Source organism: Dendrobates tinctorius, unplaced genomic scaffold (assembly GCF_039654945.1).
Source record: "Dendrobates tinctorius isolate UK_male_01 unplaced genomic scaffold, ASM3965494v1 ptg000006l, whole genome shotgun sequence".
Lineage (NCBI taxonomy): Eukaryota > Metazoa > Chordata > Amphibia > Anura > Dendrobatidae > Dendrobates > Dendrobates tinctorius.
In genome coordinates, this window is record NW_027361674.1 from 7,044,120 (window position 1) to 7,069,542 (window position 25,423).

Sequence of the window (25,423 nt, forward strand, 5' to 3'; positions counted from 1 at the left end):
GCTTATACAGGCAGCTAAACCGCTAAACCGCTATACCGAGGAGTCCAATAAGGAGACTGTAAGTTGAATCTGTGTTTTATTGAACGTGGTGGTATATTGATGCGGTGAAACTACAAGTAAAACATATAAATACAATCACTACTGGGTTCATAGGAATTCATAATATACATAACATACAATATCTGCACAACTACCTGAGCAGGGGAGAGCTGACTAAGCAGGCTGATCTAAGACAGAAATTAGATATGGGAAGCATGATTACCTACCAGCGATGCTGACACAAGGGGAGTAGAGAAATGAGATATTCACAGGAAGCAGGCTTGAGAGAAAATGGAGGACTGGAGGGAAAAATGAGGGCTGGACTAAACCATAATTCTTTGCAATCTTACCAGGGTGCTTTGCAAACTTTCCCAGGATGCATTGTGAAGAGAGGGAAATAGAAAATGAAACTAACACACAATAACACTGCAGTTATGACTCTGGTCACTAGATGGAGCCGAAAACCCGAAATCTATGGCTGAAACTGAACATTATGGATATTCACAGCAAATCATTGTAAATATTATCAAAATAGACAAAGATCATGAATTATGTTGGAGACAGAACAGAAGCTTAGCTTCATTCACTCTATTAGAGCTGAGCTGCAATATCAGACACAACCAATATACAAGTGTGGTGCTATTTTTTTCAAATCCTGGATGACTTTTTTAAGGATTAAACCAAATGCAGTAACATCAATGAGATGTTCATGTAATGTGTGGAGAAATCAGGTCATCTGGAGGGAGAGCCACTCTTCATAGCCACTCTCCACTCTGTAATTAAAGGGGCTCTCCTTTATTATATGTTTATTGCATAGTATATGAATGGACTATCTAAAGGTGACTCACTGTCAGATCAGGGTGCAAGTAATTGAGCCTTAAAGGGAACATATCATGTTCCCAAAGGCTATTAACCTGTAGATATAGGGTTAATCTGCAGGTTAATAGTGTTTCAAATCTGTCCGACCGCCTTATTAAAAGTGCAGCTACCGGGAGAAAATTAACCTTATTTCTCCCAGGAGCCACCAGCTTTCAGTCATAGAAGAGTGCCCATAGCAACTACAGTCATCGCTTAGTATACACGCCCCAGCACTTGGATTGACAGCTCATGGTGCAGCACATCTGTGCAGAACGAGCTATCAGTCAAAGGCCTGGGGCATGCTTACAGTCATTGTGTACTGAGTGCTCTGGGCATGCCTCTACGACTGAAAGCTGGAGGTTGTTGGGAGGAATAAAGTTCACTTTCTCCTGTTAGCCGGGCTTTCAGTAAAATGGCCAGGTAGTATTGGGACTGCAAATTAACCCTATATTTACAGGTTATAATAGCCTTTGGAACATGACAAGTTCCCTTTGAATAAATTTGGTGAGTCATTGTTCCAAGCACTATGTTCCTTTTGGCCAAGACAGAAGATGTCTTTGTTATGGTCAATGGGCCAACATTGAGCCCTAGTTGAGCTGACCATGGCTTTAGACAAAGGGACGTGTGCTTGGAGGAGCTTCATAATGCCATAAATTTAGAGATAAAACATTCATGGCATAATGATATATGCTATTATAAGCCACTGTTTTTGTATTTTGCACTGGTGAAAACTATCAGCCATGGATCATCTTCATGGACAAGTGATAGAATGGTTTGGTCTCTTCACAATGTTTCTTCTATGAATGGAGGTGTAGCCTATTTACTTACTGAACATCTTGCTCTTCTTTCCAAGGAAATCGGTAACCTTCTTCAGACTCGTGGTCACGAATGGGGAGTAACCACAGGCCGGAAAAGGAGATGTGGCTGGTTAGACCTGATAATTTTAAGATATGCCCACATGATCAATGGTTTCACTGCGTAAGTGAATCAATGGTAACCCAACAAACTGACCCAAACCCAGAGACACAGATCAAAGCTAGAACCATAGAGACCAATAGCATTTTAGATGTAATTTTATTGAGTTTATGGGGGTGGTATCTTGTCCACATTACAGAGGGTGTCCTCACCACAGTCTTAAGTATTTCTCTATAGTTCATAGATCATCCTGTTGCCCTCTGTGAAAGTGATCTGCTTTTGCCTATTACAAGAAATAAAACAATAGCACTTTAGTCACTCATTTCAATAAACTTTACATAAATCAATAGTACAAGCGAATGTAAGAAACTCTGTAAAATATCTGATCAGAGAAATGTTTCTTTCTCAGAAATACAGCTAAAATCCTTCAAAGGAGGTAGACTGCAAACACACTGATAGATCACATTACAGCTGCCGATTTAAGTCTATGGAAAGGAGAGAGGGAGGATGAAAGTGAGAGTAGACCCTGTACTGCTGATTTTTTTGTAATTATTTTAGCTCACACCAGTGCTGGATTCACATCTACAATGCTCAGTGTCAGTAACTGCAACACATGCAGGGATTGCCTGTTTATTAGGCAATCCCTGCATGGGTTGCGGCTATCAACAGCTGCAAGACATGCAGCCGCGAGGATTTGCACATATTTTTCTAGCACGCCGGATGCACTCGGTTAGCACATGAGCATGCTCCGATAGTACCTTATCCGTGCATATTCACTCATCACTAATGCTGACCTCTTTGACTTGAGGACCTGAACTACTGAAGGAGACCCACCCCACATCAGAATATGGCTTTAGGTGGAGATTCCTACTTGTTTAAACCAATTATCTTTTCTTTTCAGCCTGGCACTTACAAAACTGGATATTTTAGACTCTCTGGATGAGATTAAAATTGGTGTAGCATACAGACTGAATGGGAAGAGAATCCCATACTTTCCAGGTTTGTCCATTTCCAGTGTCTTGATATATGTGGCTTTGGGTGACAAGGGGAAATGTATATGAGCTCACCAATTCGCTGACCAAGAGACGACTTCACCTCAATTTAGTTCGTAGAACTTTGCAGTTGTAATACAACATTAAAGGGAATCTGTCAGTAGGATCAACATCTTAAGCCATCCATATGGGCATGCAGGTAATTGGAAACCGAGTAAAATGTTACCATGATATCTGTGATCTGATGTCTTATTCCAGAGAAATTCACATTTATCTTTAAATGTAAATGAGCTTCTAAGATCTATGGGCCGGACATAGATCTCCATGAGAATCTTCCTCCAGAGCTTATTTTAAATGAAAGGAGATATTACCAGTGTGAGACATAGATTAGGAGAGTAGACCGTTGGTCATTACATGTCTCACACTGGTAACGCCCCTTTTTATTTATAATGATCCCTGGAGGCAGATTCTCCTGGGAGATCTATGTCCGGCCCATAGATCTTACCACACATTTACATATTACAAAAATATGGATTTCTCTGGAATAAAACATCGGATTGAAGAGATCAAGGTATCATATTTTTTAACTTTCTATGACCTGCATGCCCATATGGATAACTTAGAAGGGGTGATCCTACTGACAAATGCCCTTTAAGGAATAACTAAACTTATAAAAATATTTTAATCTTTTCAAGCCCCTTTAAAAGTCATTGTGATCTGTGGAGGTCAAAGCCCTGAGACTCAAACCACAGGTCAGAATCTTTCATCCAAATTTAGAGTTAATCAGAAGTGTAACAAGGGATGGACATGGGGCTTCACACAATGCCATTGTTGCCATACCCCTAGTGCCATTAAAGGGAATCTGTCAACCCTTTTTCCGAATATGAGCTGCCGGCACTGACATCAGGGGCTTAGCTACAGCATTCTGTAATGCTGTAGATAAGCCCTCGATGTAACCTGAAAGATAAGAAAAATGAGTTATATCATACTCACCCACGGGTGGGCCAAGTCCGGTTTTGGTCCGATGGGTGTCGCGGTCCGGCGCCTCCCATCTTCTAACGGTGACGTCTTCTTGTTTGCTGCCTGTTGCGGCTGCTGCCCAGGCTCACTGCTCTGCCCTGTTGAGGGCAGAGCAGAGCCCTGCAGTGCGCAGGCGCCGGGAGAGGTCCAGCGCCTGCGCACTGCTGTATTCTGCTCTGCCCTCAACAGGGCAGAGCAGTGCGCCTGCGCCGGAGCCACAACGGCATCGTATGAAGATGGGAGGCGACGGACCTGACGGCGACACCCATCGGTCCGGACCGGACGCCGGGGTGAGTATAATCCAACTTTTTTTTCTTATCTTTCAGGTTACATCAGGGCCTTATCTACAGCATTACAGAATGCTATAGATAAGTCCCTGATGTCGGTGCCGGCAGCTCATATTGGAAAAAAGGGTTGACAGATTCACTTTAAGTTTATGTTAATTAAAGGGGACAGACAAAATCCCTTGAACACAGTGTTTCTATATGAACTGCAGCAAAAAAGTGAACTCTCAGCAACATGTATGGCCAATCAGCCGAGCAAAACCATGTGGTTCTATACATTTGAGTGTCATGGATGTGTGTCGCCCCTGAGGCTCAGTCGCCACAGAGGTACTGCACCTTCTCCTAAGGTGTGGTGCCCCACCATCCAGGTAAGTTGGAGGCTCCTGACCACGCTCCAACACTCGCACCCCACACAATAGAGTAGTTCAGCACAACCACATTGCGGCTCCTTGCTTAGAGAGAAGCAGAGCACCTTTGGTGGTTCCCTGCTTGGAACACTAGATGTGCTGGGAGGGGGGTGGAGTTCAGGATATATATATATATTGAGAGGGATGGTTTAGGATTAGGGGTTTAGTCTGACAGGAGGTCAGTGAGGAAGGAAGCCACTCGGGAGGAGTGGGGATCCCTGGAAGAAGGGATGGAGGAAGGAGTGCTGCAGCTGCCTCAGTGACCTGAGCCAGCTGGCACGGGAAAGGAAAGGAGAGAAGGAGAAGGACGTTGACCTGAAGCCTGAGCTTCCATAGAAGGGAAAGGACAAGTACGGAACGTAGGAGTAAAAGGGAACACAGAGGACGTGGGTTAGAGGAAGAACCCTGCCTAGAAGTTCTAAGAGCAAGGCCGGGGCCCGGTCCCCAAGGTTGTATGGACACTAATGGTTCTGCAGCAGACACAGGTGGAGTAGTAGGCTGTAAATGCACTACTCCTATCTAAGACTTGAGGGCACAACAGCAACACGGATAGAGAGCCGGGACTTAGGAGTAGAGAGTCCCCGAAGCAGGCTACAGCTGTCTGCCGTGCAAGTAGAGTTCTTGGGAACATCTGTCAGGAGGAACTCCAGAGTACCACGGTACTGGAGATCTTCACACTTAAAGGCGCTAAAGAGAAGACATTCAGGAAAGGCACATAAGTTGGCGGAGTGTGGAAGGGAGCTTTCCATCTTTCCTGGAGGTTGACTGAGTCCCTGACCCGGAGGACACGGCACAGAAGCGGGCACTACAGACTGTGAGTAAAGCTTTGGAACTACATGCCCTGGTGTCCTCCATTCCTTCCTGCGCCCGTCCACTTGACACTGCTACATCCCCTGCGCCAGACACTACATCACCTAAGTGTCCCCACATCTACACTGCCCTGGGACAACAGCCCTGCCTGTGGAGGGCTATACCATCATCGCTGCACCACACCATCTGTCCCGGAGGATCTGCATGCAGCGTCGGCTTAACACCTCCCTTGCCGAACACCACAGGTGGCGTCATGAACTATACATTCAAACCATTACATTCCCCCATTACTTGGGCGCCCAGGGCCACGGTCCGGGTCACCGCTGCTGTGACTCATCCCACTGATACCGGCCCGGTACCAAGTACCCCACAGCCCTGGGAGGGCGACCCAACTTGGCATCACGAACAGGATGACGAGACCCAATGCCATTGGGTTCTGTGCGCCTGAGATTTGTTGGACTTTAAAACTTTTGAGAATGTGCAGAAGACCCAATTTAATAGACTGTGAAATGAACATTAAAAATGGCCGTTGGCATGGAGAAGAAGGGGCGTGAAGAGATGGGAGGTCCTAGGAAAAGACCGCGAAGAGTCTTGGGCCTTCCCTGCCTGAATTACTAGGTAGCAGCAACATGGCCCACCCCCCGAGGGGTTCGTATACTGGCTTGGTATGGAGGCGCTGGAAGAAGACGCCGCCCCCGGAAGGAGGGGCAGAAGCCAGTGGCGGGAAAGGGGCCGAGAGAGGAGGGAGAAGAACGCAAGAACGCCATCTTGGAGAGAGAGGGAAGGAGGCCTGCGGAGCGCGGGGAAGGGGATCTCCCCGGCGCCATGGCTGAAGGCTCCAACCCTGTAGCAGAGATGAACCGTCAACAGCTGGAGGACGAGATTGCCCAGCTGACACGCCGCCTGCAACTGAGGCAGGAGACGCTATGGACCATGAATCTGCAGCGCGCCCAGGAGGGGCCTACACCTGCGGTACCCGCGACATCGGTACCTGCCGCTGCTATACCGGACCTCTTCCAGGCAGACCCTGTGCAGCCTGCAACCGCTGCCAGGCCACCGGCAGCGTACTTTGTTCCCTCCCTGCCGCTACTACCGGAGGAGTTGTACACAGCACAGGGAGCTGAAGCGGAGGAAGAGAAGCCCCCATCCGGGCCTCATGCGGCTGCGCAGGCCCCTACAGAAACCCCCGCGGATCCAGAGCCGCCAGTAGCTCAACCGCTGTCCCCGGTGTTCCACCAAGCAGCGTCCGCTGCCACTATGCCTGCACCTGAGCAGGGATCGCACCACCAGGAGGTACCAGGTATATACCCCGGCCCTCCTAATGGGTTGCCCTCCAACTTCACGTTGTCAGAGGCAGGCTTGCGGGAACTCGAAATGGGGTAGTTGGAAGAGTCAGCTGGGGGCCCGGGACAGTCAGAAATGGGGAGGTGGAGGAGGTCCCTACTGAGAAGGATACGGCTGGAACAGGTGCGCACGATTCGGCATCTTCGGGGATTGGATGAGTCTCAGTCGCTTTGGGATAGTGACCTCGGGATCCCTTGGCTGCCGAACCCCCGTATAGTCGCTTATCAGCGCCGACAGCTGCGGCATCCCTCGGTGCTAGGCCACGCACCAACACATCAGAATTAGCCAGTAGTCAGCAGGATGAAGACACCCAAAGTATTTCATCTGGTAGCAGTTCCCAGGCTTCCAGAACTCCAGGAGGGGACCAGCACTAAAAGTTCGCACTAACTCTCGTGACCCAGGAGGGTTTATTTGCACCGTTGTGCTTTTGTTCTATTTTTTCTATTTTTGACCATCATGGTTCAGTTTTGTTTTTTCCCAGTGTTGCACTGTGTTGTTGGCAGCCTTCCTATTGAACTAGCGATCATGAACTTGGAGTGATCCAAAAACTTTTACTTGTAAATAGTTGCACCTCTTTAGGTGCCCTCTCTTGGTTTTACATATGGACACTTTGCGAAGACTACGTCTACCTCATTTGGAGCCTGACTCCAATCAAAGGACACTGCAAGAGATCCCGGCTGGGAGCGGTGTCCAGCACTTACAAGAATTATTGTTGAAAGTTTTAATGTGAAGTATTTAATAATGTGTCTTATGATAGCTTTTACTGTATATAGAATTAGGAATGTTTTTGATACAGAGATGAGAGATTTGAATAAAGAATTGAAAATGTATATGGTGAACCAGGCATCACGGTTGTCACTTGAAAGAAAGTAGAAAATGTGCACTAGAGAGAGAGAAAAGAAAATGTGTACTAGAGATGGAAAGATGAAGAATACTGAAGTGATAGAGAGTAACAGATAATAGCACCTTGAATTAAGTAAAAATTGCACTTTTGAATTTTAGGTAGTTAATTGATAACAGTTTGCAACGTTCAAGAATGAGTGCCTCTCATATTGGGAAGTTTAGTATAGGAAATGTTTATTCAGCATTGCAAAAATTTGTATGTTCCTGTACTGTCAACTTTGTTTGCCTTGCAGCCCGCGGATGTGCTGTGTTTAATGGGGGGGTATGTGGCGCCCCAGAGGCTCAGTCGCCACAGAGGTACTGCCCCACCATCCAGGTAAGTTGGAGGCTCCTGACCATGCTTCAACACTTGCACCCCACACAATAGAGTAGTTCAGCACAACCACATTGCGGCTCTTTGCTTAAAGAGAAGCAGAGCACCTTTGGTGGTTCCCTGCTTGGAACACTAGACGTGCTGGGAGGTGGGTGGAGTTCAGGATATATATATATATTGAGAGGGATGGTTTAGGATTAGGGGTTGAGTTAGTCTGACAGGATGTCAGTGAGGAAGGAAGCCACTCAGGAGGAGTGGGGATCCCTGGAAGAAGGGATGGAGGAAGGAGTGCTGCAGCTGCCTCAATGACCTGAGCCAGCTGGCACGGGAAAGGAAAGGAGAGAATGAGAAGGACGTTGACCTGAAGCCTGAGCTTCCATAGAAGGGAAAGGACAAGTACGGAACGTAGGAGTAAAAGGGAACACAGAGGACGTGGGTTAGAGGAAGAACCCTGCCTAGAAGTTCTAAGTGCAAGGTCGGGGCCCGGTCCCCGAGGTTGTATGGACACTAATGGTTCTGCAGCAGACACCGGTGGAGTAGTAGGCTGTAAATGAACTACTCCCATCTAAGACTTGAGGGCACAACAGCAACACGGATAGAGAGCCGGGACTTAAGAGTAGAGAGTCCCCAAAGCAGGCTACAGCTGTCTGCCGTGCAAGTAGAGAGTTCTTGGGAACATCTATCAGGAGGAACTCCAGAGTACCACGGTACTGGAGATCTTCACACTTAAAGGCGCTATAGAGGAGAAGTTCAGGAAAGGCACATAAGTTGGCGGAGTGTGGAAGGGAGCTTTCCATCTTGCCTGGAGGTTGACCGAGTCCCTGACCTGGAGGACACGGCACAGAAGCGGGCACTACAGACTGTGAGTAAAGCTTTGGAACTACATGCCCTGGTGTCCTCCATTCCTTCCTGCGCCCGTCCGCTTGACACTGCTACATCCCCTGCGCCAGACACTACATCACCTAAGTGTCCCCACATCTACACTACACCTCCCTTGCCGAACACCACAGGTGGCGTCATGAACTATATATCCAAACCATTACATTGCCCCATTACTTGGGCGCCCAGGGCCACGGTCCGGGTCACCGCTGCTGTGACTCATCCCACTGATACCGGCCCGGTACCGAGTACCCCACAGCCCTGGGAGGGTGACCCAGATGTGTCCCATGATCCATACATGATGGTCAATGAAGAAATACTTTCTTTGAAGCACTCTGAACAGTAATTTGGGTAGGGGGCCTTCCTTGCCTACTAGCCTATTGGATATCCTTGTTACATACTGTAGTATGTTTATGGCTGGACTTGAAAGGATGGTGCACGACCCTGAAAATTAAACGACACCAAAGTGAATCCCTGTGCCATGCACTCCCTCTCTTCACTAGGCGGACCACCTTTCACCTGTTTTTCCCAATGTTGAGATCTTTCCTGGTGACTGATTCCCTATCTGTTTTCAGGGCTTTAAAAAAAAGTTTTCTAAATCTGGCACATGATGATCAATGGGGGTCCCATAGTTGGCACTCCAACCATCCTAAGAATAAGCAGAGAGATATCTATATGTGTGCAGATCCTTTCCATTAGAATTCATGTATGAAAGATGGGAAACCGAGCTTTTTATCAATGTGGATGATGCCACCCCACAGGACTAAGAAACATAAATGAATTGTGAATTCAATGATTATATTCCCCCATTATGTCTCGTCATAGCAAATCAAGAAATATTACAGAAGGTGGAAGTGGAATATGAAGCTATGCCAGGATGGAAGTGTGACACCACCGGTACAAGGAAATGGGAAGACCTTCCTGCCAAGGCACAGAGCTATATCAGATTTGTGGAGAACCACATTGGAGTGCCTGGTATGTGTCATAAATGGATCAGAGTCTCATTTCTCAGTTCAAGCAGATAACAATATAAATGGTTTAAGCCCCCCCAAAAATTAGACCACTGTTGACCAAAACTGCTAATATCAAGGGTTTCGGCCAACAGTCTAATGCATATAGGAGCCCGGGACAATTTTGTACTGCCAATCGTCTTGTTTTAGGGATAAGATGTGTCTGGCAGAGGTTTTCTCATAGAAAAAACAGGAGCACTCCACTGAGCGAGTGGTCCTGTGAACAGGAGAAACGGCCGAGGAGGCTACCAGCCATGCAGAATATTAGTAGACACTGAAAAATGTGTAAAAGGTTATTTCCAGAATCACAAGTAATCCTCTATCCGTAGGACTCCACAGCGATCCAGAAATAGGGGCTCTGCAGATTCCAGTCTTGCATGAAGCGTCGTTGCGCATGCTTGACCTTCCTTCCAGTCATTATTTGTGGGATTACTAGAAAATGCCCTGTACACCTCCGCTACAGAGCCCCGATCTCAGGATCACTGGGATGGGTCCCAGCAGTTGAATCCTCAATAATCAAGCAAGTTATCTCAAATGCTATTTAATATGGAAAAATCTTGTGATTTTGAGAACAATCCTTTAATTTAAAGGTTAAGTGGTCCCATATTCTGTAAATCCTACACATATCCAGTCCTAAACTCTGCTGTGATATGCTATATTAGAATGCTCGCCACTGGAAATTTCCCATTGATGTGTCCGTAAAGCATGTTTTTTTTTAATAATAATCACATTGAGAGCATTATAATTAATCAGGGATGATGGGTGCAACATGGTAAAATTGCACTTTACTTCTTTTTAAAATGGGACTCTGTTCTCCTCAAACTTTTATTACCAAGAGGACTGGCCAGCGATCTGTCTTGCAGTGGTGGCCGAACATGTGCAGTGTTTACAAGCTCCTTCACAATGAGCTTTTAGGCATTGCACAAAAAATTCCTCATACAGCAGCATTGAGAGCGCATCATATGGGCCAACAGCGTGCCAATACTGCTGGTCTGAGCTGTCAATCAATCAGTTATATACCCAGCAATTTGGAAGTGAAGAAGCTGGGGAGCGGTGTGGATTACAGTAGTGGTGGGTAGAAAGCTCACTCTGTATTATGAAACTGTATCACATATATAATATATTGTGACCTGCTCTCTGTGGATTTAATTATTTCAGTCATATTTGTAGTCACTTGCGTCTTATTTTTACTTGCAGTCAAATGGGTCGGCGTTGGAAAGTCAAGAGAGTCTATGATTCAGCTGTTCTAGAGTTCAGTACATTGGATGCCCGATCCCCGATTACAGCAGCGTCGAGAGAGAACAGTGTGTACTACAGTGTATTGTGGACCTGGTGTGACAATAGTTTTCCACTTTGTTACAGATTGTGACAACCTACACTTATCTAAATAAAACCGGTTTCCAATAAAATTGTCTTCTGTTCTAGGAGTTATCATTTCATCTGGACAACCACTTCTTCCACCTGCTGCAGGTATGGCAGCTCTGACCAACATTGATCATCTAAGGAAAGTTGCATGCTACCACTCATTTCCCCTGTAGTGGATTCTGCAGGGGAAATGTAGTTTTGCAAAGTGTCTCCTGCTCTACGGCAGCCATGTGCCCCAACCATTGCAGTCTGATAATGAGGCATCAGGTATCTATTAGATCTTATGACCTTTTAGAACACCCAAATAGTAATCTGCAGACATGTTCCAGGACTACTTTGCATCAAAAGTGTCACAAATACTTATCTGGAGATGCAGTCGCATGAAAATATATGGACAAAAGAATTGTGCTCCCTCCATATTATGTCTACGGGAGTTTTTTGACTTCCCATTCTAAAGCCATAGGCATTGAAAAGGAGTTACCGTAATATTAAGTTGGTCGCCACTTTGCAGATATAACAGCCTCCACTCTTCGGTGAAGGTTTTCTACAAGAGTTTGGAGGTGTCTGTGGAAACTTTTGCCCCATCATCTAGAAGAGCATTTGTGAGGTCAGACCCTGATGTTGGAGGAGAGGTCGGGCTCACAATCTCTGACCCATGTCATCCCAAAGGTGTTGATGGGGTTGAGGTTCTTGTCATGTTCATTCCACAAAATGCCCCAATCATGCCTTTATGGACCTTGTGCACAGTCATGGGAAACAAAAAATGACCTTCCCCAAACTGTCCCCACAAAGCTGGAATCTACTGTACAATTGTCCACAATGTCTTGTGAAGTATTTAGATTTCCCTTCACTGGAATTAAGGAGTCGAGGCTGACCCCTGAAAAACAAGCCTATAGCATTATCCTTAGTACACAAAACTGTATAGAGCGCACAATGCCGCCAGGTGAAGTGTAATATGTCAGTGTTAGCCATGGAAAATCATACCCTGAAGCTCCTGGCTGCTCGCAGTGTTTGTGCTAATTTTATTCCACAGAGGAGGCATGGAGTCTGCAATTATGGAATCAGCAGAGCGTTGGTGACTTTTCTACCCTCTATTCCTCAGCACTCGGCCCCCTCCGAGTTACACAGTCTCCATTCATATCTGAGTTGCTGCGTTTTCTTCCTCTTCTCAATAAAATCACTCATAGGTGATGAGAGAAGATTTAGAAAGAAGAAATTTCATGAACAAACTTGTTACACAAGTGGCTCAATGTCATGCAGTGCCTTGGGACTGTGGGCGCTAACCACGTCCCTAGAACTTGGTGCTTCCTATCTATTCTTGTCCCCTGGATTACTCCTGAAGGTTGAGACGCCGGGGTCAGGTACCTTGTTACACTCCAATATCAACCCTTATCTGTCCCCTCCCACACCCAGGGAGGGGGGATGCCAAAGTGTATAAGATAACACTAACCAGACAAACAAGGAATGTGTCATGATCCATGCTGGATCATGACAGATATAAAGCACAGGTAACCTTTTTTTTCCCCTAAGCTGTGCTTAGGTGGGTTTTTGCCCCCAGTGGCCAATAGGGTTATTGCACTGTGGTGTCGTCTGTTCTAAGTTTCCCCCCGTTGGTGGTGAGCGTCATTGCACTCTGGTTTCATAGTTAAGTGCACATGATTAGAATGCAGGTGTGATTGCTGGCTCTGCTATAAGAGAGTCACAGGTGTTGCAATCAATGTTGGTGATAGTGTTCATTTCAACCATCCTTGGTGGAGGAAGGAGCTGTAGAGCAGTTCTGACAGAGCCTGGTGTGAAAGAAGTCATAGGGGATTTCCTTAGCTCTGACAGAGCTTGGTGGCAGCGATTCTGGAGTAGAGCTGCATGCTGGTGGTGGACTCTGTTGCCAGGAGCAAGTGCAACAGAGTAAAGCTAAGTGGTGTTTCCCTGTTTGTTTTTCTTTAGTATGTATTAGTGCAGCAGTGGGGCCAGTGCCTGCGCCACCCAGCTCCCTAGGGATAGGTGTAGGGTGTGCTAGGGCGACAGGTTCGTGATCAGCGCCCGATGCGGAACCGGAATAGGGAACGCTAGGAGTGTTAGGGACACTGACTCAGGGGAGTGCAGGAGGTCTCCACGTCCCCTGTCCCTATCGCAGGGCCCACCGTTGTAACTGTTTCCCTACCCCCTTGTCTTGTTGTTTTAGTTACCGACCTGCGAGCCGTGTCACACAGGACAATACCACGTGCCGCGTCCTGTTGTTCTAGTTACCGGCCTGCTGGTCGCATCACACTGTACAAGTCCACATGACAAAATGATAGACAAAATAACAATCATACAAAATACACTCACAGACAACAAAGTGAGTCACAGGGAAGTTAAAGGAAGGAGAAACCAAATTGGAGAGGTTGAGGATGTGCACACAGACAAAGCTCCAAGCAACAATGTCCTGAACAAATCTCCAAACGCCAACTCCAAACATGAACTACACCTCCAACTCCAAAACCAGGCAGTGAGAACTAAAGCTGGCAATTCCTTACTGCCAGCGATGATATTTATATAGTAGAAGGTAGTGTCCAACAGTGAACAGCTGAGATAATCCAAGTAGGAAAACTCCAGGAGCTTCAACTGAACAGATTAACCCTTGTACTGCACCAGCAAGGAAAAAAAGTGCACTGTTTAATAAAATGAAGTACTTCTAACCAGAGAAGGAGTTTGTGAAACCAGAGAACGCGATCTTCTGGCCCCTCTCTGTCACGATATTCCTGTAACATTCCTCTTACAGAACCTCTCTGGTATCGGTGACCTCTTTACCACCAGCCATGTCACATGTTAGTAAAGGAAGAGGGCATGGCAAGGGTTTGGAGGTTATACACCTGGGAGCGAGGGGCCAGAGGTTACAAACCAGAAGCAATGGGTTGTATGCGATACATGGGGGAGGGGTGGGGGGCGAGGCGCAGGATGCTATACACCGTGGGGTGAGAGGCCGGAGGTTATACACTGGGGGGTAAGGGGCTATATGTGATAGACGCCGGGATGAGGCGCCAGATGTTATACATCGGCGACAATGACACTGAATGCAAAATTTGAATTCAACTGGCTATATAGTGCATTTATCTCCAGGTGCAGTTGTGTAAAAGCATATTACATAAAGCAATTTTATATCCACTACAGTTTACATTGGGGATATCATCCAAATTTCCTAGATTCCTTACTGTCAAGTACATATAAGACCGCAGAGGTCTGTAAAACTTACCAGACTACTGTCACTTCCAACTGCCCTAAAAAAATGAAAAATGGATTAACCCCTTACCTACAATTGACGTAATATTCCGTCCATGTGACCATGGACCTAATTACCATGGACGGAATATTACGTCACCATGATCAGCGGCGCCCACATGGTGAGCGCCGCTGATCGCAGCCGGGTGTCAGCTAATTATCATAGCTGACACCCGGCACAATGTGTCAGGGGCGGTCACGGACCGCCCCCGACACGTTAACCCCTTGCACACCGCGATCAAACGCGATCGCGGTGTACCGGGGGTTAAAGGGAAGCATCGGCAGGGAGGGGGCTCCCTCCATGCTTCCCTGAGCCCCCCACAGCAGCGCAATGTGCAGCGCTGCTGCGGGGGGTTCCTTTCCTCCAGGCCCCCGAAACCAACATGGCGACGGGGGCCTTCGGGGGCCTGAGGAAGCTGGCTTCCTCAGTGCCTGCAAAGCGCAGGCATGAGGAAGTCTGCAGCAGTGCCTGTGACAGATCGCTGATCTGTCACAGTGATCTGTGATGTGACAGATCAGCGATCTGTCACAGGACAGTGATGTCCCACCTGGGACAAGGTAATAAAGTAAAAAAAAAAAAAAAAAGTGCTAAAAATAATTAAAAAAAAAAAATCGCTAAATAGATTAGTAAAAAAAAAAAAAAATATTCCCCAATAAATCCATTTTTTCAAAATAAAAAAACCCAAAAACAATAAAAGTACACATATTTGGTATCGCCGCGTCCGTAATGACCTGCCCTATAAAACTGTCCCATTAGTTAACCCCTTTAGCGAACCCCTTAAAAAATAAAAATAAAAAACGAAGCAAAAAATAATGATTTATTATCATACCACCGAACAAAAAGTGCAATAACGCGCGATCAAAAAGACACATATAAATATCCATGGTACCGCTGAAAACGTCATCTTGTCCCGCAAAAAACGAGCCACCATACAGCGTCATCTGCAAAAAAATAAAAAAGTTATAGCTCGCAGAATAAAGCGATACAAAAATAATTATTTTTTATATAAAATTGTTTTCATTGCAAAAAACCGACAAAACATAAAAAACGACCTAAATGAGGTATCGCTGTAACCGTACTGACCCGAAGAATAAAACCGCTTTATCAATTTTACCGCACGCGGAACGGTGTAAACGCACCCCCCCAAAAGAAATTCATGAAATGCTGGTTTTTGTTCATTCTGCGTCCCAAAAATCGGAATAAAAAGCGATCAAAAAATGTCACCTGCCCGAAAATGGTACCAATAAAAACGTCAACTCGTCCCGCAAAAAATAAGACCTCACATGACTCGGTGGGTCAAAATACGGAAAAATTATAGCTCTCAATATGTGGTGATGCAAAAACTACTTTTACAATAAAAAGCGTCTTTTAGCGTGTGACAGCCGCCAAACATAAAAACCGCCATAAATAGTAAATCAAACCCCCCGTTATCACCCCCTTAGTTAGGGAAAAATAATAAAACTAAAAGAAAATGTATTTATTTCCATTTTCCCGCTAGGGTTAGGGTAGGGTTAGGGTTAGGGCTAGGGTTAGGGCTAGGGTTAGGGCTAGGGTTAGGGCTAGGGCTCAGATTAGGGTTAGGGGTGTGTTGAGGTTAGGGTTGGAGTTATAATTGGGGGGTTTCCACTGTTTGGGCACATCAGGTGCTCTCCAAAGGCAACATGGCGTCTGATCTCAATTCCAGCCAATTCTGCGTTGAAAAAGTCAAATGGTGCTCCTTCCCTTCCAAGCTCTGCCATGCGCCCAAACAGTGTTTTACCCCCACATGTAGGGTATCAGCCTACTCAGGACAAATTACAAAACAACTTTTGGGGTCCAATTTCTCCTGTTACCCTTAGGAAAATAAAAAATTGGGGGCAAAAATATAATTTTGCGGAAAAAAATGTTTTTTTTATTTTCACGCCCAGGCGTTATAAACTTCTGTGAAGCACTTGGGGGTTCAAAGTGCTCTCCACACATCTAGATAAGCTCCGTGGGGGGTCTAGTTTCCAAAATGGGGTCACTTGTGGGGAGTTTCAATAGTTTAGGTACATCAGGGACTCTCCAAACGCACATGACACCCGCAGACCAATCCATCAAAGTCTGCATTCCAAAACGTCACTACTTCCCTTCCGAGCCCCGACGTGTGCCCATACAGTAGTTTTCTCCCACATATGAGGTATCAGCGTACTCAGGACAAATTGGACAACAACTTTTGGGGTCCAATTTCTCCTGTTACCCTTGGGGAAAATAAAAAAATTTGGGACTAAAAGATGATGTTTGTTGAAAAAATACGATATTTTTATTTTCACGCCCGGTCGTTATAAACTTCTGTGAAGCACTGGGGGGTTCAAAGTGCTCACCACACATCTAGATAAGTTCATTAGGGGGTCTAGTTTCCAAAATGGGGTCACTTGTGGGGAGTTTCCACTGTTTAGGTACATCAGGGGCTCTCCAAAAGCAACATGACACCCGCAGACCATGCCATTAAAGTCTGCATTCCAAAACGTCACTACTTCCCTTCCGAGCCCTGATGTGTGCCCATACAGTAGTTTTCTCCCACATATGAGGTATCAGCGTACTCAGGACAAATTGGACTACAACTTTTGGGGTCCAATTTCTCCTGTTACCCTTGGGAAAATAAAAAAATTGGGGACTAATTGATCATGTTTGTGGAAAAAATACGATTTTTTTATTTTCATGCCTGGGCATTATAAACTTCTGTGAAGCCCTTGGAGGTTCAAAGTGCTCACCACACATCTAGATAAATTCCTCAGGGGGTCTAGTTTCCAAAATGGGATCATTTGTGGGGGGTTTTCACTGTTTAGGGACATTAGGGGCTCTCCAAAGGCAACATGACACCCACAGACCATTCCATCAAAGTCTGCATTCCAAAACGTCACTACTTCCCTTCCGAGCCCTGACGTGTGTCCATACAGTAGTTTTCTCCCACATATGGGGTGTCAGCGTACTCAGGACAAATTGGACAACAACTTTTGGGGTCCAATTTCTCCTGTTACCCTTGGGAAAATAAAAAAATGGGGACTAAAAGATGATGTTTGTGGAAAAAATACGATTTTTTTATTTTCACGCCCGGACGTTATAAACTTCAGTGAAGCACTGGGGGGTTCAAAGTGCTCACCACACATCTAGATAAGTTCCTTGGGGGGTCTAGTTTCCAAAATGGTGTCATTTGTAGGGGGTTTCTACTGTTTTGGTACATCAGGGGCTTTCCTAACGCGACATGGTGTCCGATCTCAATTCCAGCCAAAAACGTCAAATGGCGCTGCTTCCTTTCCGAGCTCTGCCATGCGCCCAAATAGTGGTTTACACCCACATGTGGGGTATCAGCGTACTCAGGATAAATTGCACAATATCTTTTAGGGTCCTGTTACTTTTGGAAAACTAAGAATTGAGGGTGAAAAGATCATTTTTGTGGAAAAAATATGATTTTTTAATTGTACTGCTGTACGTTATAAACTTCAGTGAAGCACTGGGGGGTTCAAAGTGCTCACCACACATCTAGATAAGTTCCTTGGGGGGTCTAGTTTCCAAAATGGTGTCATTTGTGGGGGGTTTCTAGTGTTTTGGTACATCAGGGGTTTTCCAATCGCGACATGGTGTCCGATCTCAATTCTAGCCAAAAACGTCAAATGGCGCTGCTTCCCTTCCGAGCTCTGCTATGCGCCCAAATAGTCATTTACACCCACATATGGGGTATCAGCGTACTCAGGACAAATTGCACAATAACTTTTAGGGTCCTGTTACCCTTGGAAAAATAAAAATTGGGGGTGAAAAGATCATTTTTGTGGAAAAAATATGATTTTTTAATTGTACCGCTGTACGTTATAAACTTCTGTGAAGCCCTTGTGGGTTCAAAGTTCTCACCACATATCTAGATAAGTTCCTTGGGGGGTCTAGTTTCCAAAATGGGGTCACTTGGGGGGTTTCCACTGTTTAGGTACATCAGGGGCTCTCCAAACGCGGCATGGCGTCCGATCTGAATCCCAGCCAATTTTGCATTGAAAAAGTCAAACGGCGCTCCTTCCCTACTGAGGTCTGCCATGCGCCGAAACAGTGGTTCCCCCCCACATATCAGGTATCAGCGTACTCAGGACAAATTGCACAATAACTTTTGCAGTCCAATTTCTCCTGTTACCCTTGGTAAAATAAAGAAAATTGAACCTGAAGTATTTTTTTTGTGAAAAAAAGTTAAATGTTCATTTTTTTTTTTAATATTCAAAAAATTCCTGTGACGCACCTAAAGGGTTAATAAACTTCTTGAATGTGGTTTTAAGCACCTTAAGGGGTGCATTTTTTAGAATGGTGTCACTTTTGGGTATTTTCTATCATATAGACCCCTCAAAGTGGCTTCAAATGTGAAGTGGTCCCTAAAAATAAAATGGTGTTGCAAAAATGAGAAATCGCTGGTCAATTTTTAACCCTTATAACTTCCTAACAAAAAAAAATTTTGGTTCCAAAATTGTGCTCATGTAAAGTAAACATGTGGGAAATGTTATGTATTAAGTTTTTTGTGTGCCGTATCTCTGTGATTTAAGGGCATAAAAATTCAAAGTTGGAAAATTGCGAAATTTTCGCCAAATTTCCGTTTTTTTCACAAATAAACGCAAGTTATTTGAATGCAATTTTACCACTAACATGAAGTACAATATGTCACGAGTAGTGTTGAGCATTCCGATACCGCAAGTATCGGGTATCGGCCGATACTTGCTGTATCGGATTTCCGATACCGACTTCCGATATTTTTTCAATATCGGAAGTCGGCATCGGAATCGGAAGTTCAAAGTTGATTGACAGCCGAAATGACGTCATCATGATGCGCGGTGTGTGCGCATCATGATGCGCCGTCATTTCGGGCCTTCCGGGGGTCTCTGCCGGCCTGCCGGGGGGCTGTGTGGACTGCCCGGGGTCTGCACCGGCCTGCCGGGGGGCTGTGCCAGCCTGCCGGTGGTCTGTGCACCCTGTGGGGGTCTGTACCGGCCTGCCGGGGGGCTGTGCCGGCCTGCCGGTGGTCTGTGCACCCTGTGGGGGTCTATACCGGCCTGCCGGGGGGCTGTGCCGGCCTGCCGGGGGGCTGTGCTGATGTCCGGGGGTCTGTGCAAGCATCGTCCGATGGGACTATAAGTCCCATCTGGCGATGCCTACTACCATGACAGTGATTGACACATTAGCCAATGATGGGACAGTAGTAGTCCCATCATCCGGCTAATGTGTTAAATGTTAAAAAAAAAAAAAATACTACATACAAACTACATACATACTACATGCATGCTACATACATACTACATGCTACATACATACTACATATATACTACATGCATGCTACATACATACTACATGCTACATACATACTACATATATACTACATGCATGCTACATACATACTACATACATACCACATATATACTACATACATACTACATATATACTACATACATACTACATACATACTACATACATACCTACCACATATATACTACATACATACTACATGCATGCTACATACATACTACATACATACTACATACATACTACATGCATGCTACATACATAACACATACATACTACATGCTACATACATACTACATATATACTACATACATACTACATGCTACATACATACTACATATATACTACATACATACTACATACTACATGCATGCTACATACATACTACATGCTACATACATACTACATATATACTACATGCATGCTACATACATACTGCATGCTACATGCATGCTACATACATACTACATACATACTACATGCTACATACATACCACATATATACTACATACATACAATACATTCATACAATACATACATAGACATACAGTACATATAACATAGAGTAACATACTTACCAATACTTGTCACATTGTTCCCCGAAGCCATTGTCTTTTACGGAATAAATATTAACATAACAAACCACAAAAATACTCACCCACGATCCGAAGCAGTCCATGAGTGTGTCCCACGACGATCTTGGGTAGAGAACTGCAGCATCAGCTGATGCTGCCGTTCTCTACGGGCTGGAGGAATCCAATGACGGAAGGTAGGTATCCTTCCGCACTGTATTCCTCCGCCACTTAAAAAAAAAAAAGTCCCTAGTCTCACTTTATGCCATTGCTGTGTGGGAATTTCCCACGCAGCAATGGCATAAAGTGAGACTAGGGACTTTTTTTTTTTTAAGTGGCGGAGGAATACAGTGCGGAAGGATACCTACCTTCCGTCATTGGATTCCTGCAGCCCGTAGAGAACGGCAGCATCAGCTGATGCTGCAGTTCTCTACCCAAGATCGTCGTGGGACACACTCGTGGACTGCTTCGGATCGTGGGTGAGTATTTTTGTGGTTTGTTATGTTAATATTTATTCCGTAAAAGACAATGGCTTCGGGGAACAATGTGACAAGTATTGGTAAGTATGTTACTCTATGTTATATGTACTGTATGTCTATGTATGTATTGTATGAATGTATTGTATGTATGTAGTATATATGTGGTATGTATGTAGCATGTAGTATGTATGTAGTATGTATGTAGCATGCATGTAGCATGCAGTATGTATGTAGCATGCATGTAGTATATATGTAGTATGTATGTAGCATGTAGTATGCATGTAGCATGCATGTATGTATGTAGTATGTATGTAGTATATATGTAGTATGTAGCATGTAGTATGTATGTAGCATGCATGTAGTATATATGTGTTATGTATGTAGCATGCATGTAGTATGTATGTAGTATGTATGTAGTATGTATGTAGCATGCATGTAGTATGTATGTAGTATGTATGTAGCATGTAGTATGTATGTAGCATGCATGTAGTATATATGTGTTATGTATGTAGCATGTAGCATGCATGTAGCATGCATGTAGTATGTATGTAGTATGTATGTAGCATGCATGTAGTATGTATGTAGTATATGTGGTATGTATGTAGCATGTAGTATGTATGTAGCATGCAGTATGTATGTAGCATGCATGTAGTATATATGTAGTATGTACAGTATGTAGCATATATGTAGTATGTATGTAGCATGTAGTATGTATACAACTGCCCTCACTAAAGTCTCTAATGATCTGCTAACAGCTAAATCAAATGGTCATTACTCCATGCTAATTCTCTTGGATCTCTCTGCAGCATTCGACACTGTGGATCATCAGCTCCTCCTCACTATGCTCCATTCCATTGGCCTCAAGGACACCGTTCTCTCCTGGTTCTCCTCCTATCTCTCCGACCGCTCCTTTACTGTTTCTTTTGCCGGTTACTCCTCCTCTCACCTTCCCATTACTGTTGGGGTTCCTCAAGGATCGGTTCTAGGCCCCCTCCTCTTCTCCTTGTACACTGCCCCTATTGGTCAAACAATCAGTAGATTTGGTTTCCTGTACCATCTCTATGCTGATGACACCCAATTATACGCTTCTTCTCCTGACATCACGCCAGCCTTTCTAGAAAACACTGGCGATTGTCTAAACGCTGTGTCTAATATCATGTCCTCACTATATCTGAAACTGAACCTGTCAAAGACTGAACTCCTTGTGTTTCCTCCCGCTACTAATGTACCTACACCCGACATTGCCATTTCCGTGTGTGGTTCCACTATTACTCCCCAGCAACATGCCCGCTGTCTTGGGGTCATACTTGATTCCGAGCTTTCCTTTGCCCCCCACATTCGATCACTGGCTCGCTCTTGTCATCTGCACCTCAAAAACATTTCTAGAATTCGACCTTTTCTTACTTTTGACTCTGCAAAAACTCTGACTGTTTCTCTTATTCATTCTCGTCTCGACTATTGTAACTCTCTTCTAATCGGTCTCCCTCTTACCAAACTCTCCCCTCTCCAATCTGTCTTGAATGCTGCAGCCAGGATCATATTCCTCACCAATCGTTACACCGATGCCTCTACCTTGTGCCAGTCATTACACTGGCTACCCATCCACTCCAGAATTCAGTATAAACTTATTACCCTCACCCACAAAGCCCTCCATGGCTCAGCACCACCCTACATCTCCTCCCTTGTTTCAGTATACCACCCTACCCGCGCCCTCCGTTCTGCTGATGACCTGAGGTAATAATTGTAAAGTGCTGCGGAATATGTTGGCGCTATATAAATAAAAATTATTATTATTATTATTATCCTCAATAGTCAGAACCTCCCACTCCCGTCTCCAAGACTTTACACGTGCCGCGCCAATTCTTTGGAATGCACTTCCCAGGTCAATACGATTAGTCCCCAATCCCCACAATTTTAAGCGTGTCCTGAAAACGCATTTATTCAGACTGGCCTATCGCCTCAACACATTAACCTAACCTATCCCTGTGTGGCAGAGCCAAAAGTTTTACCATAACCAGGTTCCCAGCATCATGTTCCCACATGCTTTATGCATCCATTAGCCCTCTGTGTCTGTACTGTTACACACTTAACATTATGGCTGGTCCATACAATCAGGGCAACTGTTACCACCCACCTTTCGTGTCTACCTCTTTCCTCATAGACTGTAAGCTTGCGAGCAGGGCCCTCACTCCTCTTGGTATTTGTTATAATCTACTGTATGTGATTATTGTTATGCTGTAATGTCTATTGTCTGTACAAATCCCCTCTGAAATGTAAAGTGCTGCGGAATATGTCGGCGCTATAAAAATAAAATTTATTATTATTATTATTATTATTATTATGTATGTAGCATGCAGTATGTATGTAGCATGCATGTAGTATATATGTAGTATGTATGTAGCATATATGTAGTATGTATGTAGCATGTAGTATATATGTAGTATGCATGTTGCATGCATGTAGTATATATGTAGTATGTATGTTGCATGTAGTATATATGTAGTATGCATGTTGCATGCATGTAGTATATATGTAGTATGTATGTTGCATGTAGTATATATGTAGTATGAATGTAGCATGTATGTAGTATGTAGTATGAATGTAGCATGTATGTAGTATGCATGTTGTATGTATGTAGCATGTATGTAGCATGTAATTTTTTTTTTTTTTACATTCATCACATTAGCCGGATGATGGGACTACTACTGTCCCATCATTGGCTAATGTGTCAATCACTGTCATGGTAGCAGGCATCGCCCGATGGGACTTGTAGTCCCATCGGACGATGCCTGCACAGACCCCCGAAGCCTGCACAGACCACCGGCAGGCCGGCACAGCCCACCGGAGCCTGCAAAGACCACCGGCAGGCCGGCACAGCCCCCCGGCAGGCCGGCACAGACCACCGGCAGGCCGGCACAGCCCCCCGGCAGGCCGGCACAGACCACCGGAGCCTGCACAGACCCCCTGGCAGGCCGGCACAGCCCCCCGAAAGGCCCGTACAGACCCCAGAGAGGCTGTACAAGGCAAAAACAGGGTTTTTCTTATTCCGATACCGGAAGTCCCATAGACTTGAATGGGACTTCCGGTATCGGAGATACCGATACTTTTTTTTAAGATCGGCCGATCCATTCCGATCCGATACTTTGAAGTATCGGACGGTATCGCTCAACTCTAGTCACGAGAAAACAATGTCAGAATCACCGGGATCCATGGAAGCGTTCCAGAGTTATGACCTCATAAAGGGACAGTGGTCAGAATTATAAAAATTGGCCCGGTAGTTAACTTGCAAACCACCCTTGGTAGTGAAGGGGTTAAAACTCTTCATTGCACTAAATAACTAAAAAGATCCATACCTAAAACTGTAACAAACCTGGTTATCCATATTATATGCCTCATCATAAGCCGTTCTCCAGCGGTAATTCTCTGGTTTACCATATACGTCCAATGGAATAACAGACTTTTTGGTGCAAGTGTCTTCTGCAAACCTGACCAAGCTGTTTTGTGGAGAACTGAAATGCACATTTCTACCTGCAAAACTTTACAAATGCAGAACATACAGCAAGGGAAACAAATAAAATAAAATAAATAACCAATATTTCTACGATCATTTTCTATTTATTATCGATACCTTTAATATTTATTAATGGGACTAGTGGAAATCAGCAGAGGATTTATTCTAGAGTCTGGCATTGTTGAATAGAGGTGTCTCACCATTGCTCTGCTTTAGGATTTGTTATGTGCAATCTGTTCCTTTCTATATCCATAGTTGCCATCTAAAATACATGAAAAACAGAAAGCAATATATTTTCTCTGGAAACTAATATACAGTATATATTTGTTAAAGACCATTTCCACCTATCAACATTTTTTTACAGGGAAATTTCCCTGTAATCCTTTTTTTCACTTGTTTCTCATTAGGACGTAGGAGCAAAGAAGAAATACAAAGGTCCTATAGCAGATCAGAAAAAGGTTATAAATACATGTGTAAGAGCTGATGTCTTACTTGTAAGCACAGGCTGCTGGAAATAGTAACGGCGCTCTATGTCTTGTCCGTAGAGTTTGTTGTCCCCGTTACCAGGTAACAGCCATCAAGGCAACCGGGACGGCAGGAACCAGTGTCTGAAGTTTACAATTTGCAGCTTTTGAAATCAACACTGTGACATTGCAATACAATTTAGAATTGATATCTTTTTATGCACACTAGATTATGGCCCGATGCTATCGCATCGGGAGGATGCGATAGCATCACACCTCTTGCCATGTTAACCCTCAACACACACACTCCTCTCACCTTTCACCATCTCCACTCACTCTTTCACTCCACATATGACCCCTTCTCTCACTCCGTCTCTCATACTCACGCCGTCATCGCCGCTGCTCCACGATCCCCGACATCTTCTTCCGCCGGCGCCATCCTGGATCCAGACGTTGTCAACGCCGGCGACATGTTCTTGCGGCGACGCCATCTTGAGTATCGTGAAATCCCGCGATAGTCAAGATGGCGTCGCCGGAAGAACATGTCGCCGGCGTGGATGCCGTCGGGATCCAAAATGGCGTCGACGAAATCTCGCGAGATTTCGCCGACGCCATTTTGGATCCCGACGTCCTCCACACCGGCGACATGTTCTTGCGGCGACGCCATCTTGACTATCGCGGGATTTCGCCGATCCAAAATGGCGTCGCCG

At 45.0% G+C, this 25,423-nt stretch overlaps 1 protein-coding gene and 1 long non-coding RNA gene across 2 annotated transcripts in view; one reads left to right on the forward strand and one right to left on the reverse strand.

The window, feature by feature from the left end:
* Positions 1-11,183, forward strand: part of ADSS1 (adenylosuccinate synthase 1) — a 56,627-nt gene extending 45,444 nt beyond the window's left edge. The window contains exons 10-13 of the mRNA XM_073570399.1: positions 1,751-1,875; positions 2,714-2,811; positions 9,590-9,739; positions 10,972-11,183. Coding sequence (XP_073426500.1) covers positions 1,751-1,875; positions 2,714-2,811; positions 9,590-9,739; positions 10,972-11,024 — 426 coding nt within the window. The 3' untranslated portion in view covers positions 11,025-11,183. The remainder of the gene's footprint in view (positions 1-1,750; positions 1,876-2,713; positions 2,812-9,589; positions 9,740-10,971) is intronic.
* LOC141085191 (uncharacterized) lies at positions 1,869-24,987 on the reverse strand. The gene is made up of 4 exons (XR_012231227.1): positions 24,742-24,987; positions 24,450-24,511; positions 24,109-24,274; positions 1,869-2,095 (listed from the first exon to the last, which is right to left on the reverse strand). It is a non-coding gene; the product is annotated as an uncharacterized lncRNA (long non-coding RNA).
* Between the last annotated feature and the right edge of the window lie 436 nt (positions 24,988-25,423).